The 15,871-nt window shown below is 40.9% G+C and overlaps 1 protein-coding gene across 2 annotated transcripts in view; it reads left to right on the forward strand.

Annotated features, from left to right (window-relative positions):
- The window catches only part of LOC131938089 (filamin-C), a 62,711-nt gene that overhangs the window by 22,031 nt on the left and 24,809 nt on the right, over positions 1 to 15,871 (forward strand). For both annotated transcript variants that reach the window (XM_059295985.1, XM_059295984.1), the window contains exons 7-16: positions 4,937 to 5,045; positions 5,567 to 5,856; positions 7,707 to 7,892; positions 9,254 to 9,503; positions 9,775 to 9,951; positions 10,176 to 10,277; positions 11,068 to 11,187; positions 13,222 to 13,395; positions 15,017 to 15,160; positions 15,367 to 15,492. In XM_059295985.1, coding sequence (XP_059151968.1) covers positions 4,937 to 5,045; positions 5,567 to 5,856; positions 7,707 to 7,892; positions 9,254 to 9,503; positions 9,775 to 9,951; positions 10,176 to 10,277; positions 11,068 to 11,187; positions 13,222 to 13,395; positions 15,017 to 15,160; positions 15,367 to 15,492 — 1,678 coding nt within the window. The remainder of the gene's footprint in view (positions 1 to 4,936; positions 5,046 to 5,566; positions 5,857 to 7,706; positions 7,893 to 9,253; positions 9,504 to 9,774; positions 9,952 to 10,175; positions 10,278 to 11,067; positions 11,188 to 13,221; positions 13,396 to 15,016; positions 15,161 to 15,366; positions 15,493 to 15,871) is intronic.

A 15,871-nucleotide genomic window follows, 5' to 3' on the forward strand; every position in this document is an offset into this window, starting at 1 on the left:
AGCTGCTGAAACTGGGCTCAATGATATCATTCTTGAGCATATAATCAATTTCATCTTTTATCAAAGCAGCTTTTTCCGGATTAACTCTATAGGGGTGTTGCTTAATGGGTTTTGCGTCACCTACGTCTACATCATGAGGTGGAACCTTCGCTTCCTTGGGGACATCCCCAAAAATAGAGGGAAATGTCTCGAATAACTGAGACAATCTATGGCTTTCCTCTGTGGACAAATGCATAAGGTGGACATTCAAATTATCTAAAAAGGAAGAATTTACCAATTTTGGGGGTTTCAATTTATCATGTATCACATCATCAGAAACATTTGAACATACAGGTAAAGTAATTTTAGCTGTGGAATGAAAATTGTTACAATTATCATAATACTTTTTCAGTGAGTTAACATGATACACTGTCTGTTTCTTTCTTCTGTCGGGCGTATTGACAACATAGTTCAAATCACTTAATTTTGAATGCACAGTAAAGGGTCCACAATATCTCAAGGATAACGCATTGTTCAGATTAGGCACTAGCACAAGAACTTTGTCGCCTGGATTGAATGTTCGTTTACAAGAACTCTTATCATACAGTCCTTTCATTCTCACTTGGGCCTTTCTTAAGTTCTTGTGAGCCATTTCGCACACGGCTTTCAGTCGAACGTGAAAATCGTCAAAGTTTTCCACAGGATGATCGCTGGTACCTGTCCACCGTTCGTGTATCAGCTTCAGGGGACCACGGACAGAATGTCCAAACACAAGTTGAAAAGGAGAGTAGCCTAAAGAGTCCTGGACACAGTCCCTCGCGGCGAAAATAATCCAAGGAACAGTCTCATCCCATTGGGTGTTACTGTTAGCGAACGTTCTTAGCATGGTTTTGAGGGTTTGGTGGAACCTCTCAAGTACGCCTTGAGACTGAGGGTGGTAGGCTGAGCTGGTGATGTGGGTAACGCCTAGCTTGGCTAGTGCTTCCTGAAAATGGTGACTGGTGAAGTTGCTGCCTTGATCTGTTTGCACGATTCTAGGTAATCCAAAGGTAGTGAAGAACCGGGTCATGGCTCTGACTACAGTCTTTGCCTTAATGTTCCGTAAGGGAATCGCCTCGGGAAAACGGGTACTTGAACACATAAAGGTAAGTAGGTACTCGTTGCCCGCCTTGGTTTTAGGCAAGGGACCTACACAGTCCATGACGATTTTAGAAAAAGGTTCTTCTAATACAGGAATCGGACTCAAAGGGGCCTTAGGAATTGTCTGGTTTGGCTTTCCGGCCAACTGACAGTTTGTGCAACTTTTACAGTAACGCGACACATCATTTCTCATTTTGGGCCAAAAGAACAGTTCTTTGATCTTCGCCGTCGTTTTAGAGACTCCTGGGTGCGCTGACATTGGATGGTCATGTGCCAGCTTAAGTATTTCATGCCGATAAGGTGGAGGGACCCACAGCTGGTTTTTACCCAACCATGGTTCGGCCGGTGAGGCATTCACTGGTATAGCGCGACGAAAGAAGAGGCCGTTCTCGGAGAAATATTCTCCATCGTCAGATGAGAGAGATTTTTCGACCGTTGCTTTGAGTTCCGCGTCGACTTGTTGAGCTTTAATGATGTCTTCCTGAGATATTCTCAGGGGTAAGCCCAGGCTTGTGTTTTCTGGAAGCATAGACTCCAGTTTGGGAGTCGAATTTCTTGACGATGATGGTAGGTGTGGTTCAGACGTTGTGTCAGCCAATTGTTTGGTCTGGCTTCTTGTAACCGCACATGCAGGATACAGTTCATTATCATTATCTGGAACTGTTGACAAAGGGTCTGAAACCGTACAGGGGTATACTTTGCTTCCCGCAAGGTCATTCCCTAAAAGTAGGTGTACTCCTGGGACAGGAATACTATCTATCACACCTAAAATGACTTCACCTTCGACGAGATGATGTTTCAGGGCAAACTTGTGTAGAGGGACGACAGTAGATTTTGTCCCTACTCCCTGGATAATGGAAATCCTTCCGGTGTTCGTCTCTGGTGAAATGTCCATTGAACTTTTCAAAAGAAGTGATTGTGACGCTCCTGTGTCTCTTAGGACGGTGATATTCCGCTGAGACAACGGATCACCTGGTTTGCTAATGATGGCTTCGGCAATAAAAGATGAAAAGTCAACTTTTCTCGATCCCTCGAGATCGGTAGACTCGGAAGAAACTGGATGGTGGCGAGAACAGTCAAAATGTGACTGCACATAATGTGTGGAGACTTGACTACCTTCTTGCGGACACTTAGGGTTAGAGTCCTTTAGAATTCTAGAGTTCATAGTTGAACTGGCTGCTTGAGGGGATAGAGCATAGTGCGCAGAAGTACGCACCACCTCTCTGTTATATTGACGACGTTTGTAACAGTCCTTGACAAGATGACCAGGTCTTTTGCAGAACTGGCATACCGCTCGACGATTGAGAGTTGATCTTGGGTTCTCTCTGGACTGTGATGCCTTCAAGTGTTGGCCAACAGGAGGATTGCTGCCAAAAAGGGGAAGCACGGGGTTGAGGCGGTTTCCTGACACTGGTGGTTTCTTATGCACCAACATATATGTGTCAGCCGACTCAGCAGCCTTCCGGATGTCAATTATCTTGTTATCCAGTATGTGTAGTCGTATCTCTTCAGGCAGGGACGATAGGAATTCTTCCCTTAGGATAAGTGACCTGAGTTTCTCAAACTCAGAAACTTCCTCCGAGTGTAGCCACCTTGAAAATATTTTCTCCTTTTCAAAGAGAAATTCCACATATGATTGAGTGGGTAACTTGCGGAGTGTTCGGAATTTTGTCCGATAGGCCTCAGGCGTCAGCTCGTAGGCCTTCAAAATGGCAGTCTTGACCAAACTATAGTTATTTTGAACGTCGTGAGAGAGTGCCTGGTATGTTTTTGCAGCTTTCCCAGTAAGGACCGAGCTCAATAAAGCAGTAATGGAAGTTTCGGGCCATTCACATGTCTTCGCTAAACTCTCAAATGAGTTAAAGAAAACGACCAAATCTGTTTCATCAAATTTAGGAACTAATTTCCCGAATTTGACAATCACTTGCCCCACCGACAACTTTTTTGGATCTACCAGAGAAGTAACATCACTAACTTGACCAAATTCTGATTCCAACCTCCTCCTATCTAAAGCAATTTTAACCTCTAACTCCTGTTCTTTTAATGCCTTCTCTAAAGCAACTTTCTCCTCCCGGAGTAATACACCAGCCAACAAACTTTCATCAAATACCCCTTCATTAATAAAATGAACAACAATTTTATCCCTCAACACCTCTGACTTCTGCGTAACAGAATAATCCAATTTCAATTCCTTAACAAGACTAATCAAAACTTTTCTACTCAACTTCTCGACCTCCTCAAAAGTGGGATTAGCCAAAAAAGACTCCATAACACTAACTTTCAAAAACACAACAAGCCTAGATTCACTAACTTAACACTGAGCGTTGGGCCGTGTACTTGACCTCTTATCGTGACACGTCTGGCTGTTGACCTAGATACCTCTAGGCTTGTGCGCGCTGTAAGAACACGGCGCACTGGATAGAAAAACAACCAAATCAAACTAAACTTAGTGCTTACTGATATAACCAACAACTGGAACGACAGATTAAATCTCGGCGAGCCCCCACTTTGTAACGTCCCCTATCTATCAGCCAGATAGAAGGAGAACGTCCCCGGATTCTTTTTTCGGGGTTATATGCAAATGCCTTACGGCCTAAATGGATGAACACTAACACAACGGCACACTAGGGCTCGAATTCGATGTCTAGGGAAAACTAGTGATACTATTGAAATTAACACTCATCCAATCTGCATACAACCTTTAATAAGCGAACACAGTTGTGGCAGAACACAAAGTTAAACTAGATAAAATATTTAATGTATAAAATATCAAAACCTAACTTACAAAATGTAAGAAAAAACACTATCACAGATTTCACCACTGTAAAAACTAGCCACAGGCCACACAACACTGCTATAGCTTCAAGAATTACTTGGCGACAAGTAATATTATACTAGAAGACTAAATCAACTTAAGAAAGCAAGGCACACACAGGACTTAAGTTCTCTCACGTTCAAATGGTCAGAATCTATTGCCGGACAATATGGACGGCTTGGTCGTAATGGACCGTTTGTTCCAGGTAGACTCTTGATCAAGGTAAAACTGCCACGTGTGGCGAGTGTGCGGGGCAATTAAAGACTTCTGCCACAGGGGAGGTCATCCTCAACTCATGTAGCCATTGGTTGGGAGGGTCATATGATCAGAATCATTCAATCAGATCTTAATGGAAAATTTCTTAGTCTTAGACACCCTTAATACGACAGTGGAAAATCCCCAGGAGTTGCACAATCATTCCATATAAGGTATTATACAATGTCAAAATACAAATGGAACCTGACTCGACCTAAGTAGGTCACAGGTCTAAACTCTTATGTTAGATGTACAAATTAACATTACCGTTAAAGGGCTGAGGTCTAAACTCTTATGTTAGATGTACAAATTAACATTACCGTTAAAGGGCTGAGGTCTAAACTCTTATGTTAGATGTACAAATTAACATTACCGTTAAAGGGCTGAGGTCTAAACTCTTATGTTAGATGTACAAATTAACATTACCGTTAAAGGGCTGAGGTCTAAACTCTTATGTTAGATGTACAAATTAACATTACCGTTAAAGGGCTGAGGTTCAAACTCTTATGTTAGATGTACAAATTAACATTACCTTTAAAGGGCTGAGGTCTAAACTCTTATGTTAGATGTACAAATTAACATTACCGTTAAAGGGCTGAGGTCTGAACAGGTTCATAGCAAGTGTGAGATCTATGGGGGAAAGTCTAACAAGACAAAACCATGGCTAAGCTTACAATCTAAGAGCGCTAATGTTGACTTGCCCATGCTTTCATATGAGCATATTTTGTTGTCCACATGTTGACATAGTCTGACTGGCGAGATGGGGAAGCACTTTACAACCTGGTGTGTCAGTCTGGAGGCCAAATAAAGGGAGAGTACAAGACTCAAGGGACACCACTAGAGCTGACACTGATTGGTGAGTTTCCTCGCCTGTTTGGGCCACATTCGGGCCAAATATAAATTCATTCGGGTCAAATATTAGTTCATTCGGGTCAAATATTAGTTCATTCGGGTCAAATATTAGTTCATTCGGGTCAAATATTAGTTCATTCGGGTCAAATATTAGTTCATTCGGGTCAAATACTAGTTCATTCGGGTCAAATATTAGTTCATTCGGGTCAAATATTAGTTCATTCGGGTCAAATATTAGTTCATTTGGTCTTTGAGTGTGACACAGGTCCTTATGTCACTCTGTTAGTTTGTACCCTGGGTCACTGGTCACTCTGTTAGTTTGTTCCTTCCAGTTTCTGTTATGCTGATCGTCGAGGACATTGTCCTGTACCTTAATTATTGAGGACATTGTCCTGTACCTTAATTATTGAGGACATTGTCCTGTACCTTAATTATTGAGGACATTGTCCTGTACCTTAATTATTGAGGACATTGTTCTGTACCTTAATTATTGAGGACAGTGTCCTGTATATTTGCTATATTTAGCCTTGGAGTCTGGCCGCCATCTTGGAGTGGAGCCACTGCTGACAGGAGAGCAGATTGTTGAGGCGGGCAGCGGGCATCTGGGCATGATGGCATACACTGCCCAGTACCTGAGCCTACCACACGTGGCAACCCCACCCCACGGGGCGCCATACAGCTTGCCACATCGGCTGGACGACCACCGGACACACAATGGAGAGCATAGTCAGGAAGATTTCCGTAGTGGCAACAACGACATCACAATGGTGAACCACACCCACTACAGCGAATACAAGGACATGAAACCGTTAAAGGTGAAGTACGGGGGGGGGGGGATAACTATGGAGAAGGGATGCCATGCTGCAGGAGAAAAGTTTAGGTTTAGGGGGAAAGTTTAGGTTTAGGGGGAAAGTTTAGGTTTAGGGGAAAGTTTAGGTTTAGGGGGAAAGGGTTATGTTAAGGGGAAAGTTAAGGTTTAGAGGAAAAGTTTCGGTTTAGGGTAAAGGGTAAGGTTTAGGGGAAAGTTTAGGTTTAGGGGGAAAGTTTAAGTTTAGGGAAAAGTTTAGGTTTAGGGAAAAGTTTAGGTTTAGGGGATAAAGTTTAGGTTTAAAGGAAAGTTTAGGTTTAGAGGGGAAGTTTAGGTTTAGGGGAAAGGGTTAGCTTTAGGGTAAAGTTTAGATTTAGGGGAAAAGTTTAGGTTTAGGGGAAAAGTTTAGGTTTAGGGGAAAAGTTTAGGTTTAGGGGGAAATGGTTAGGTTTAGGGGAAAGTTTAAGTTTAGGGGAAAAGTTTAGGTTTAAGGTAAAGGGTAAGATTTAGGGGAAAGTTTAGGTTTAGGGGAAAAGTTTAGGTTTAGCGGAAAGTTTAGGTTTAGGGGGAAAGGGTTAGGTTTAGGGGAAAGTTTAGGTTTAGGGGAAAAGTTTAGGTTTAGGGTAAAGGGTAAGGTTTAGGGGAAAGTTTAGGTGTATTGTAAAAGTTTAGGTTTAGGGAAAAGTTTAGGTTTAAAGGGAAAGGGTTAGGTTTAGGGAAAAGTTTAGGTTTAGGGGAAAAGTTTAGGTTTAGGGTAAAGTTTAAGTTTAGGGGAAAGTTTAGGTTTAGGGGAAAAGTTTAGGTTTAGGGGAAAGTTTAGGTTTAGGGGAAAAATTAGGTTTAGGGGAAAGTTTAGGTTTAGGGTAAAGTTTAGGTGTATTGTAAAAGTTTAGGTTTAGGGAAAAGTTTAGGTTTAGAGGGAAAAGTTTAGGTTTAGGGTAAAGTTTAGGTTTAGGGGAAAGTTTAGGTTTAGAGGGAAAGGGTTAGGTTTAGGGAAAAGTTTAGGTTTAGGGGAAAGTTTAGGTTTAGGGTAAAGTTTAGGTGTATTGTAAAAGTTTAGGTTTAGGGAAAAGTTTAGGTTTAGAGGGAAAAGTTTAGGTTTAGGGTAAAGTTTAGGTTTAGGGGAAAGTTTAGGTTTAGAGGGAAAGGGTTAGGTTTAGGGGAAAGTTTAGGTTTAGGGGGAAAGGGTTAGGTTTAGGCGAAAGTTTAGGTTTAGGGGAAAAGTTTAGGTTTAGGGGAAAGTTTAGGTTTAGGGGAAAGTTTAGGTTTAAGGGGAAGTTTAGGTTTAGGGGAAAGTTTAGGTTTAGAGGAAAGGTTTAGGTTTAAGGGGAAGTTTAGGTTTAGGGGAAAGTTTAGGTTTAGAGGAAAGGTTTAGGTTTAGGGGAAAGTTTAGGTTTAGGGGAAAGTTTAGGTTTAAGGGGAAGTTTAGGTTTAGGGGAAAGTTTAGGTTTAGAGGAAAGGTTTAGGTTTAAGGGGAAGTTTAGGTTTAGGGGAAAGTTTAGGTTTAGAGGAAAGTTTAGGTTTAGGGGAAAAGTTTAGGTTTAGGGGAAAGTTTAGGTTTAGGGGAAAGTTTAGGTTTAGGGGGAAAGTTTAGGTTTAGGGGAAAGTTTAGGTTTAGGGGAAAGTTTAGGTTTAGGGGAAAGTTTAGTTTTAGGGGGAACGGTTAGGTTTAGGGGAAAAATTTAGGTTTAGGGGAAAGGGTTAGGGTTAGGGGAACACCTTGTTGATAAATCTGTGGTTACATTTTTTAAAAATCATGAGATAAAAGCTGTTTGATGTAACGACAGCTTTTTTTTATGGACAGCAGTTTTATCAACCAGCTCAGCTGTTGGATGTAACAGGCCTTTTGTTTGACAGGTGACAACCTTTGAGGATGTGGATGAAATCATGGGCAGCCACACCGCCATCCTCAAGTCACCTAAAGCACCAACAACATTTCACCTCATCAGAAAGTCCTCTTTCCACGCCCCACATGTTGAGCTTCCGCCTGTGGATCAACTTAAGGTGGACACATACAGTGTTGGTGTCATAATGGAGAGTAGGGTAAGTGTTGTCCTCTTGGTCCTCTAAATGTTGTCCTCTTTGTCCTCTAAATGTTGTCCTCTTGGTCCTCTAAATGTTGTCCTCTAAATGTTGTCCTCTAAATGTTGTCCTCTTGGTCCTCTAAATGTTGTCCTCTTGATCCTCTAAATGTTGTCCTCTAAATGTTGTCCTCTAAATGTTGTTGTCATCTAAATGTTGTCCTCTAAATATTGTTCTCTAAATGTTGTCCTCTTGGTCCTCTAAATGTTGTCCTCTAAATGTTGTCCTCTAAATGTTGTTGTCATCTAAATGTTGTCCTCTAAATATTGTCCTCTAAATGTTGTCCTATTGGTCCTCTAAATGTTGTCCTCTTGATCCTCTAAATGTTGTCCTCTTGGTCCTCTAAATGTTGTCCTTTTGGTCCTCTAAATGTTGTCATCTAAATGTTGTCCTCTTGGTCCTCTAAATGTTGTCCTCTAAATGTTGTCCTCTAAATGTTGTTGTCATCTAAATGTTGTCCTCTAAATATTGTTCTCTAAATGTTGTCCTCTTGGTCCTCTAAATGTTGTCCTCTAAATGTTGTCCTCTAAATGTTGTTGTCATCTAAATGTTGTCCTCTAAATATTGTCCTCTAAATGTTGTCCTATTGGTCCTCTAAATGTTGTCCTCTAAATGTTGTCCTCTTGGTCCTCTAAATGTTGTCCTCTTGATCCTCTAAATGTTGTCCTATTGGTCCTCTAAATGTTGTCCTCTTGGTCCTCTAAATGTTGTCCTCTAAATGTTGTCCTCTTGATCCTCTAAATGTTGTCCTCTTGGTCCTCTAAATGTTGTCCTCTAAATGTTGTCCTGTAAATGTTGTTGTCATCTAAATGTTGTCCTCTAAATATTGTTCTCTAAATGTTGTCCTCTTGGTCCTCTAAATGTTGTCCTCTAAATGTTGTCCTCTAAATGTTGTTGTCCTCTAAATGTTGTCCTCTAAATATTGTCCTCTAAATGTTGTCCTATTGGTCCTCTAAATGTTGTCCTCTAAATGTTGTCCTCTTGGTCCTCTAAATGTTGTCCTCTTGATCCTCTAAATGTTGTTCTCTTGGTCCTCTAAATGTTGTCCTCTTGGTCCTCTAAATGTTGTCCTCTAAATGTTGTCCTCTTGGTCCTCTAAATGTTGTCCTCTAAATGTTGTCCTCTAAATGTTGTCCTCTAAATGTTGTCCTCTAAATGTTGTCCTCTAAATGTTGTCCTCTTGATTCTCTAAATGTTGTCCTCTTGGTCCTCTAAATGTTGTCCTCTAAATGTTGTTGTCATCTAAATGTTGTCCTCTAAATATTGTCCTCTAAATGTTGTCATATTGGTCCTCTAAATGTTGTCCTCTTGGGTCTCCCCAGATGCCTGGTGCTTTTAATCCTGAGAAGTTCCGGGTGGAGGCCGTGGCCCCGAGTGGTCGAGTGATTAAGATCACTGGCGATGGCCACTACGCGGCCCAGTTCAATGCTGACGAGATAGGCCGATGGAAGGTTTCCATGTTTTACGAAAACAGGTTCCTGGATGGATGTCCCATAGAGGTCAGTGACCCTTCACAGGTCAAGGTCATTGGACTCCAGGGAGGTCATGTTGGAAAATCGAATTCCTTTAACGGTGAGTGGCAACATACAAAAATCACATCCCACACACATTTAGACCCACACACATTTAGACCCACACACATTTAGACCCACACACATTTAGACCCACACACATTTAGACCCACACACATTTAGACCCACACACATTTAGACCCACACACATTTAGACCCACACACATTTATTTCAACTAGATATCTATAGGAATCGGATATTTTGTTGAATTGACTTAGTCTTGACTGATTTGTGATTTAGTTGACTTAGTCTTGACTGATTTGTGATTTAGTTGACTGCACAAGGGCCGGCCCAGGAGACTTGGGAGTGGACATTTCACATAAAGGTCGAAAGATAGTGGCGAACATTGTCCAGACCTCGACTCCTGGCCTTCACAAGGTGACCTTCACCCCCTACAACCCAGGAGCTTATGAGATCAACGTACATTTTAACAGAGCTGAAATACGAGGTGGGTTAACAAGATTCAAAACTTGGACAGATCTGACCATAAAACTTAGACACATCTGACCATAAAACTTAGACACATCTGACAATAAAACTTAGACAGATCTGACCATAAAACTTAGACAGATCTGACCATAAAACTTAGACAGATCTGACCATAAAACGTAGACAGATCTGACCATAAAACGTAGACAGATCTGAATAATGAACTTGGAAACCGTCTCACAGAAAGCGAGATTGAGCTGCACGACCCGTCAGACAGGACAAGAAAAGCAGTGTTTTACACACATGTGGACCCCCAAAACGGATATGTTGATGTAAAAGCTGCTTGTAAGTTTGGTTTTTAATCTTTCAAACAGTACAAAGTAGCAGATATTTTGACTGTTATCACTTAGCACTATCAAAATGTTATCCACTCTCTTCCACTCTCTTCTACTCTCTTCCACTCTCTCCCACTCTCTCCCACTCTCTCCCACTCTCTCCCACTCTCTCCCACTCTCTCCCACTCTCTCCCACTCTCTCCCACTCTCTTCCACTCTCTATCTGACTATCCCATCTCCCTTAACTTTTAAACATCTTTTATTTGTTACGAATAATCGTTTTTTACATCCTGGTCTGGTCTGTCTGGTCTGTCTGTCCGTAGCCTGTTTGTCTTTCTGTCTGTCTGTCTGTCTGTCTGTCTGTCTGTCTGGTTCCACCTGTAATCACTATGGCGACTAGTTTCATTTTAAAAGTGTTGTCAGTGTTGTCAGTGTTGTCAGTGTTGTCAGTGTTGTCAGTGTTGTCAGTGTTGTCGGTGTTGTCAGTGTTGTCAGTGTTGTCAGTGTTGTCTATGATGTCAGTGTTGTCAGTGTTGTCAGTGTTGTCAGTGTTGTCAGTGTTGTCAGTGTTGTCAGTGTTGTCTATGATGTCAGTGTTGTCAGTGTTGTCAGTGTTGTCAGTGTTGTCAGTGTTGTCAGTGTTGTCTATGATGTCAGTGTTGTCAGTGTTGTCAGTGTTGTCAGTGTTGTCTATGATGTCAGTGTTGTCAGTGTTGTCAGTGTTGTCAGTGTTGTCAGTGTTGTCAGTGTTGTCTATGATGTCAGTGTTGTCAGTGTTGTAAATGAAGTCTACCTTGCAGGTGACTGGGAAGTCGATTACCTGACAGGTGTTCCCTTCATATGTCACGTGACTGATGCCTCCGACATCTCAGTGTACAGCATGGAGGATGGCACCGTGTGTCTTCATCCTCAGCTCATTGGTAAGTTGTAGGTAACCATGGCAACATCATTGGTAAGTTGTAGGTAACCATGGCAACATCATTGGTAAGTTGTAGGTAACCATGGCAACATCATTGATACGTTGTATGTAACCATGGCAACAGCACGCTAGCCTGAACAAAAATATGCCAATGTGAGAGGTTTTGTAGTCTATTTTCCACATGAACTAAAAAAATCTATAGATAGGTTGTTGGTGTACTGTCCACATGAACTAAATATAGCTATAGATAGGTTGTTGGTGTACTGTCCACATGAACTAAATATAGCTATAGATAGGTTGTGTGGTGTACTGTCCACATGAACTAAATATAGCTATAGATAGGTTGTTGGTGTACTGTCCACATGAACTAAATAAAGCTATAGATAGGTTGTTGGTGTACTGTCCACATGAACTAAATAAAGCTATAGATAGGTTGTGTGGTGTACTGTCCACATGAACTAAATAAAGCTATAGATAGGTTGTTGGTGTACTGTCCACATGAACTAAATAAAGCTATAGATAGGTTGTTGGTGTACTGTCCACATGAACTAAATATAGCTATAGATAGGTTGTGTGGTGTACTGTCCACATGAACTAAATATAGCTATAGATAGGTTGTGTGGTGTACTGTCCACATGAACTAAATAAAGCTATAGATAGGTTGTTGGTGTACTGTCCACATGAATTAAATAAAGCTATAGATAGGTTGTTGGTGTACTGTCCACATGAACTAAATAAAGCTATAGATAGGTTGTTGGTGTACTGTCCACATGAACTAAATAAAGCTATAGATAGGTTGTTGGTGTACTGTCCACATGAACTAAATAAAGCTATAGATAGGTTGTGTGGTGTACTGTCCACATGAACTAAATAAAGCTATAGATAGGTTGTTGGTGTACTGTCCACATGAACTAAATAAAGCTATAGATAGGTTGTTGGTGTACTGTCCACATGAACTAAATATAGCTATAGATAGGTTGTGTGGTGTACTGTCCACATGAACTAAATATAGCTATAGATAGGTTGTGTGGTGTACTGTCCACATGAACTAAATAAAGCTATAGATAGGTTGTTGGTGTACTGTCCACATGAATTAAATAAAGCTATAGATAGGTTGTGTGGTGTACTGTCCACATGAACTAAATAAAGCTATAGATAGGTTGTGTGGTGTACTGTCCACATGAACTAAATAAAGCTATAGATAGGTTGTTGGTGTACTGTCCACATGAATTAAATAAAGCTATAGATAGGTTGTGTGGTGTACTGTCCACATGAATTAAATAAAGCTATAGATAGGTTGTTGGTGTACTGTCCACATGAACTAAATATAGCTATAGATAGGTTGTGTGGTGTACTGTCCACATGAACTAAATATAGCTATAGATAGGTTGTGTGGTGTACTGTCCACATGAACTAAATAAAGCTATAGATAGGTTGTTGGTGTACTGTCCACATGAATTAAATAAAGCTATAGATAGGTTGTGTGGTGTACTGTCCACATGAACTAAATAAAGCTATAGATAGGTTGTGTGGTGTACTGTCCACATGAACTAAATAAAGCTATAGATAGGTTGTGTGGTGTACTGTCCACATGAACTAAATAAAGCTATAGATAGGTTGTGTGGTGTACTGTCCACATGAACTAAATAAAGCTATAGATAGGTTGTTGGTGTAATGTCCACATGAACTAAATAAAGCTATAGATAGGTTGTTGGTGTACTGTCCACATGAATTAAATAAAGCTATAGATAGGTTGTTGGTGTACTGTCCACATGAATTAAATAAAGCTATAGATAGGTTTTGTGGTGTACTGTCCACATGAACTAAATAAAGCTATAGATAGGTTGTTGGTGTACTGTCCACATGAACTAAATAAAGCTATAGATAGGTTGTGTGGTGTACTGTCCACATGAACTAAATAAAGCTATAGATAGGTTGTGTGGTGTACTGTCCACATGAACTAAATATAGCTATAAATAGGTTGTTGGTGTACTGTCCACCTTGACCTTGACCTTGACCTGCAACCATTTCCCAGCTGACTGCACGCGGGTTGGCGAGGGCCGCATTGATGCTGACGTCACGTATCAGGGCCTGCGGTATCCCTGCAGGGTGAAGCAGGACAAACCCTGCGTGTACAAAGTTTCATTCAAGCCACAGGGCCCGGGCGTCTACAAGGTCTGGATCAATTATGACGGGCAGCCGGTCAAAGGTCAGCTACATTCTACTTAACAGGGCTAAGATAAGCTACACTTAACAGGGCTAAGATAAGCTGCATTCTACTTAACAGGGCTAAGATAAGCCACACTTAACAGGGCTAAGATAAGCTACATTCTACTTAACAGGGCTAAGATAAGCTACACTTAACAGGGCTAAGATAAGCTGCATTCTACTTAACAGGGCTAAGATAAGCCACACTTAACAGGGCTAAGATAAGCTACATTCTACTTAACAGGGCTAAGATAAGCTACACTTAACAGGGCTAAGATAAGCTGCATTCTACTTAACAGGGCTAAGATAAGCCACACTTAACAGGGCTAAGATAAGCTACATTCTACTTAACAGGGCTAAGATAAGCTACACTTAACAGGGCTAAGATTACCTACACTTAACAGGGCTAAGATAAGCTACACTTAACAGGGCTAAGATAAGCTGCATTCTACTTAACAGGGCTAAGATAAGCCACACTTAACAGGGCTAAGATAAGCTACACTTAACAGGGCTAAGATAAGCTACACTTAACCAATCTAAGATAAGCTACACTTAACAGGGCTAAAATAAGCTACACTTAACAGGGCTAAGATAAGCTACACTTAACAGGGCTAAGATAAGCTACACTTAACAGGGCTAAGATAAGCCACACTTAACAGGGCTAAGATAAGCTACATTCTACTTAACAGGGCTAAGATAAGCTACACTTAACAGGGCTAAGATAAGCTACACTTAACCAATCTAAGATAAGCTACACTTAACAGGGCTAAAATAAGCTACACTTAACAGGGCTAAGATAAGCTACACTTAACAGGGCTAAGATAAGCTACACTTAACAGGGCTAAGATAAGCCACACTTAACAGGGCTAAGATAAGCTACATTCTACTTAACAGGGCTAAGATAAGCTACACTTAACAGGGCTAAGATAAGCCACACTTAACAGGGCTAAGATAAGCTACATTCTACTTAACAGGGCTAAGATAAGCTGCATTCTACTTAACAGGGCTAAGATAAGCTGCATTCTACTTAACAGGGCTAAGATAAGCAACACTTAACAGGGCTAAGATAAGCTACATTCTACTTAACAGGGCTAAGATAAGCTGCATTCTACTTAACAGGGCTAAGATAAGCTACACTTAACAGGGCTAAGATAAGCTACATTCTACTTAACAGGGCTAAGATAAGCTGCATTCTACTTAACAGGGCTAAGATAAGCTGCATTCTACTTAACAGGCAGGCACCCTCGTTCACACCGCTCCCCCCTTTTATACGGTCCATTTTCTCCCCTTACGTCAATGAGCGATCTCACAAAAGCATGAAAAAACATGACGAGTCGCTCAGACAGTCCTTCCGTTAGCTAGGTACTCTACATTCATGCAACTTCATGTAAAACATAATATAATAAACATACCCAACAATTCAGTCAGTGACTTAACCCATCTAAGATAAGCTACATTTTACTTAATAAGTCTAAATTGACTTCACTAGACTGCTATTTGTAAATTTATTTAAATTTTTGAAATTTTAGAATTTTTTGCGCACAACATATACTGAAGATTTACAGTCAAACAACCCCACCCTACCCCATCTGGCGACCCCACCCCATTTGTTGACCCCTCAGGCTCGCCATTCATACAAGAGATATCAGAACTGGAAAAACCTTCAGCGAATGGCGACGGACTTTACCGAGGTGTGCCGGGAGCACCAGCTACTTTTACCGTAGACCCCCGCGGATTTCCCGGGCAAGTTTCCGTGTCTGTCATTGGTAAGTCGCTTACGTCATAGCTAGTTTTCAAAATGGTCAAATGTTCAATTTACTAGTAAATAGTTTAGAATTTAGATTGATTTGTAAGTGACCCGTTTGAGAAGTTTTGAAAGTGTCCAAATATCTTTTGACCCCGTTCACAGCCAGCCTCTCGGGTCTTGTTGTGCAGACATCTTTTGACCTACTGACCTAAATCTAACCTACAGGTCCATCAAAACCTGTTTCAAGTCAGCTGGAACCTTTAGCTGACCAAACGGTCAAGGCCACCTACGTGCCCACCGAACGTGGACCCCATCAGATTGATATAAAGCTGGACAACAAACACATCGAAGGTCTCTGAATGTCATCTTGTCATAAATGTCACATTCTCTGATTTATGTTGCCATAATTTCATATTCTCCTCTATATGCTGTCATAAATGTCATGTTCTTTTTTTTTCTCGTATACGAAGTATTGAGGTAGTATTGTAATCGTGCAAAAAAATCGAAATCGAGATTTAAGATTTTCACAAGTCTTGACGTTTTACACCTCTGAGTCGGGTAAAAAAAAAAACAGCTTTACAATTTTGTCCGTATGTCTGTGTGTGTGTTTGTATGTAGGCTATGTACGTATGTGTGTATGTCTGTGAACATGATAACTTGAGTATACCGTTGAAGCTAGGTTAACGAGATTTCATATGTAAATATTATATCAAATTTGTAGTTCTGTTTC

This window comes from Physella acuta, unplaced genomic scaffold, assembly GCF_028476545.2.
Source record: "Physella acuta isolate Inbredline_101_S28 unplaced genomic scaffold, ASM2847654v3 ptg000233l, whole genome shotgun sequence".
NCBI classification, from domain to species: Eukaryota; Metazoa; Mollusca; class Gastropoda; family Physidae; genus Physella; species Physella acuta.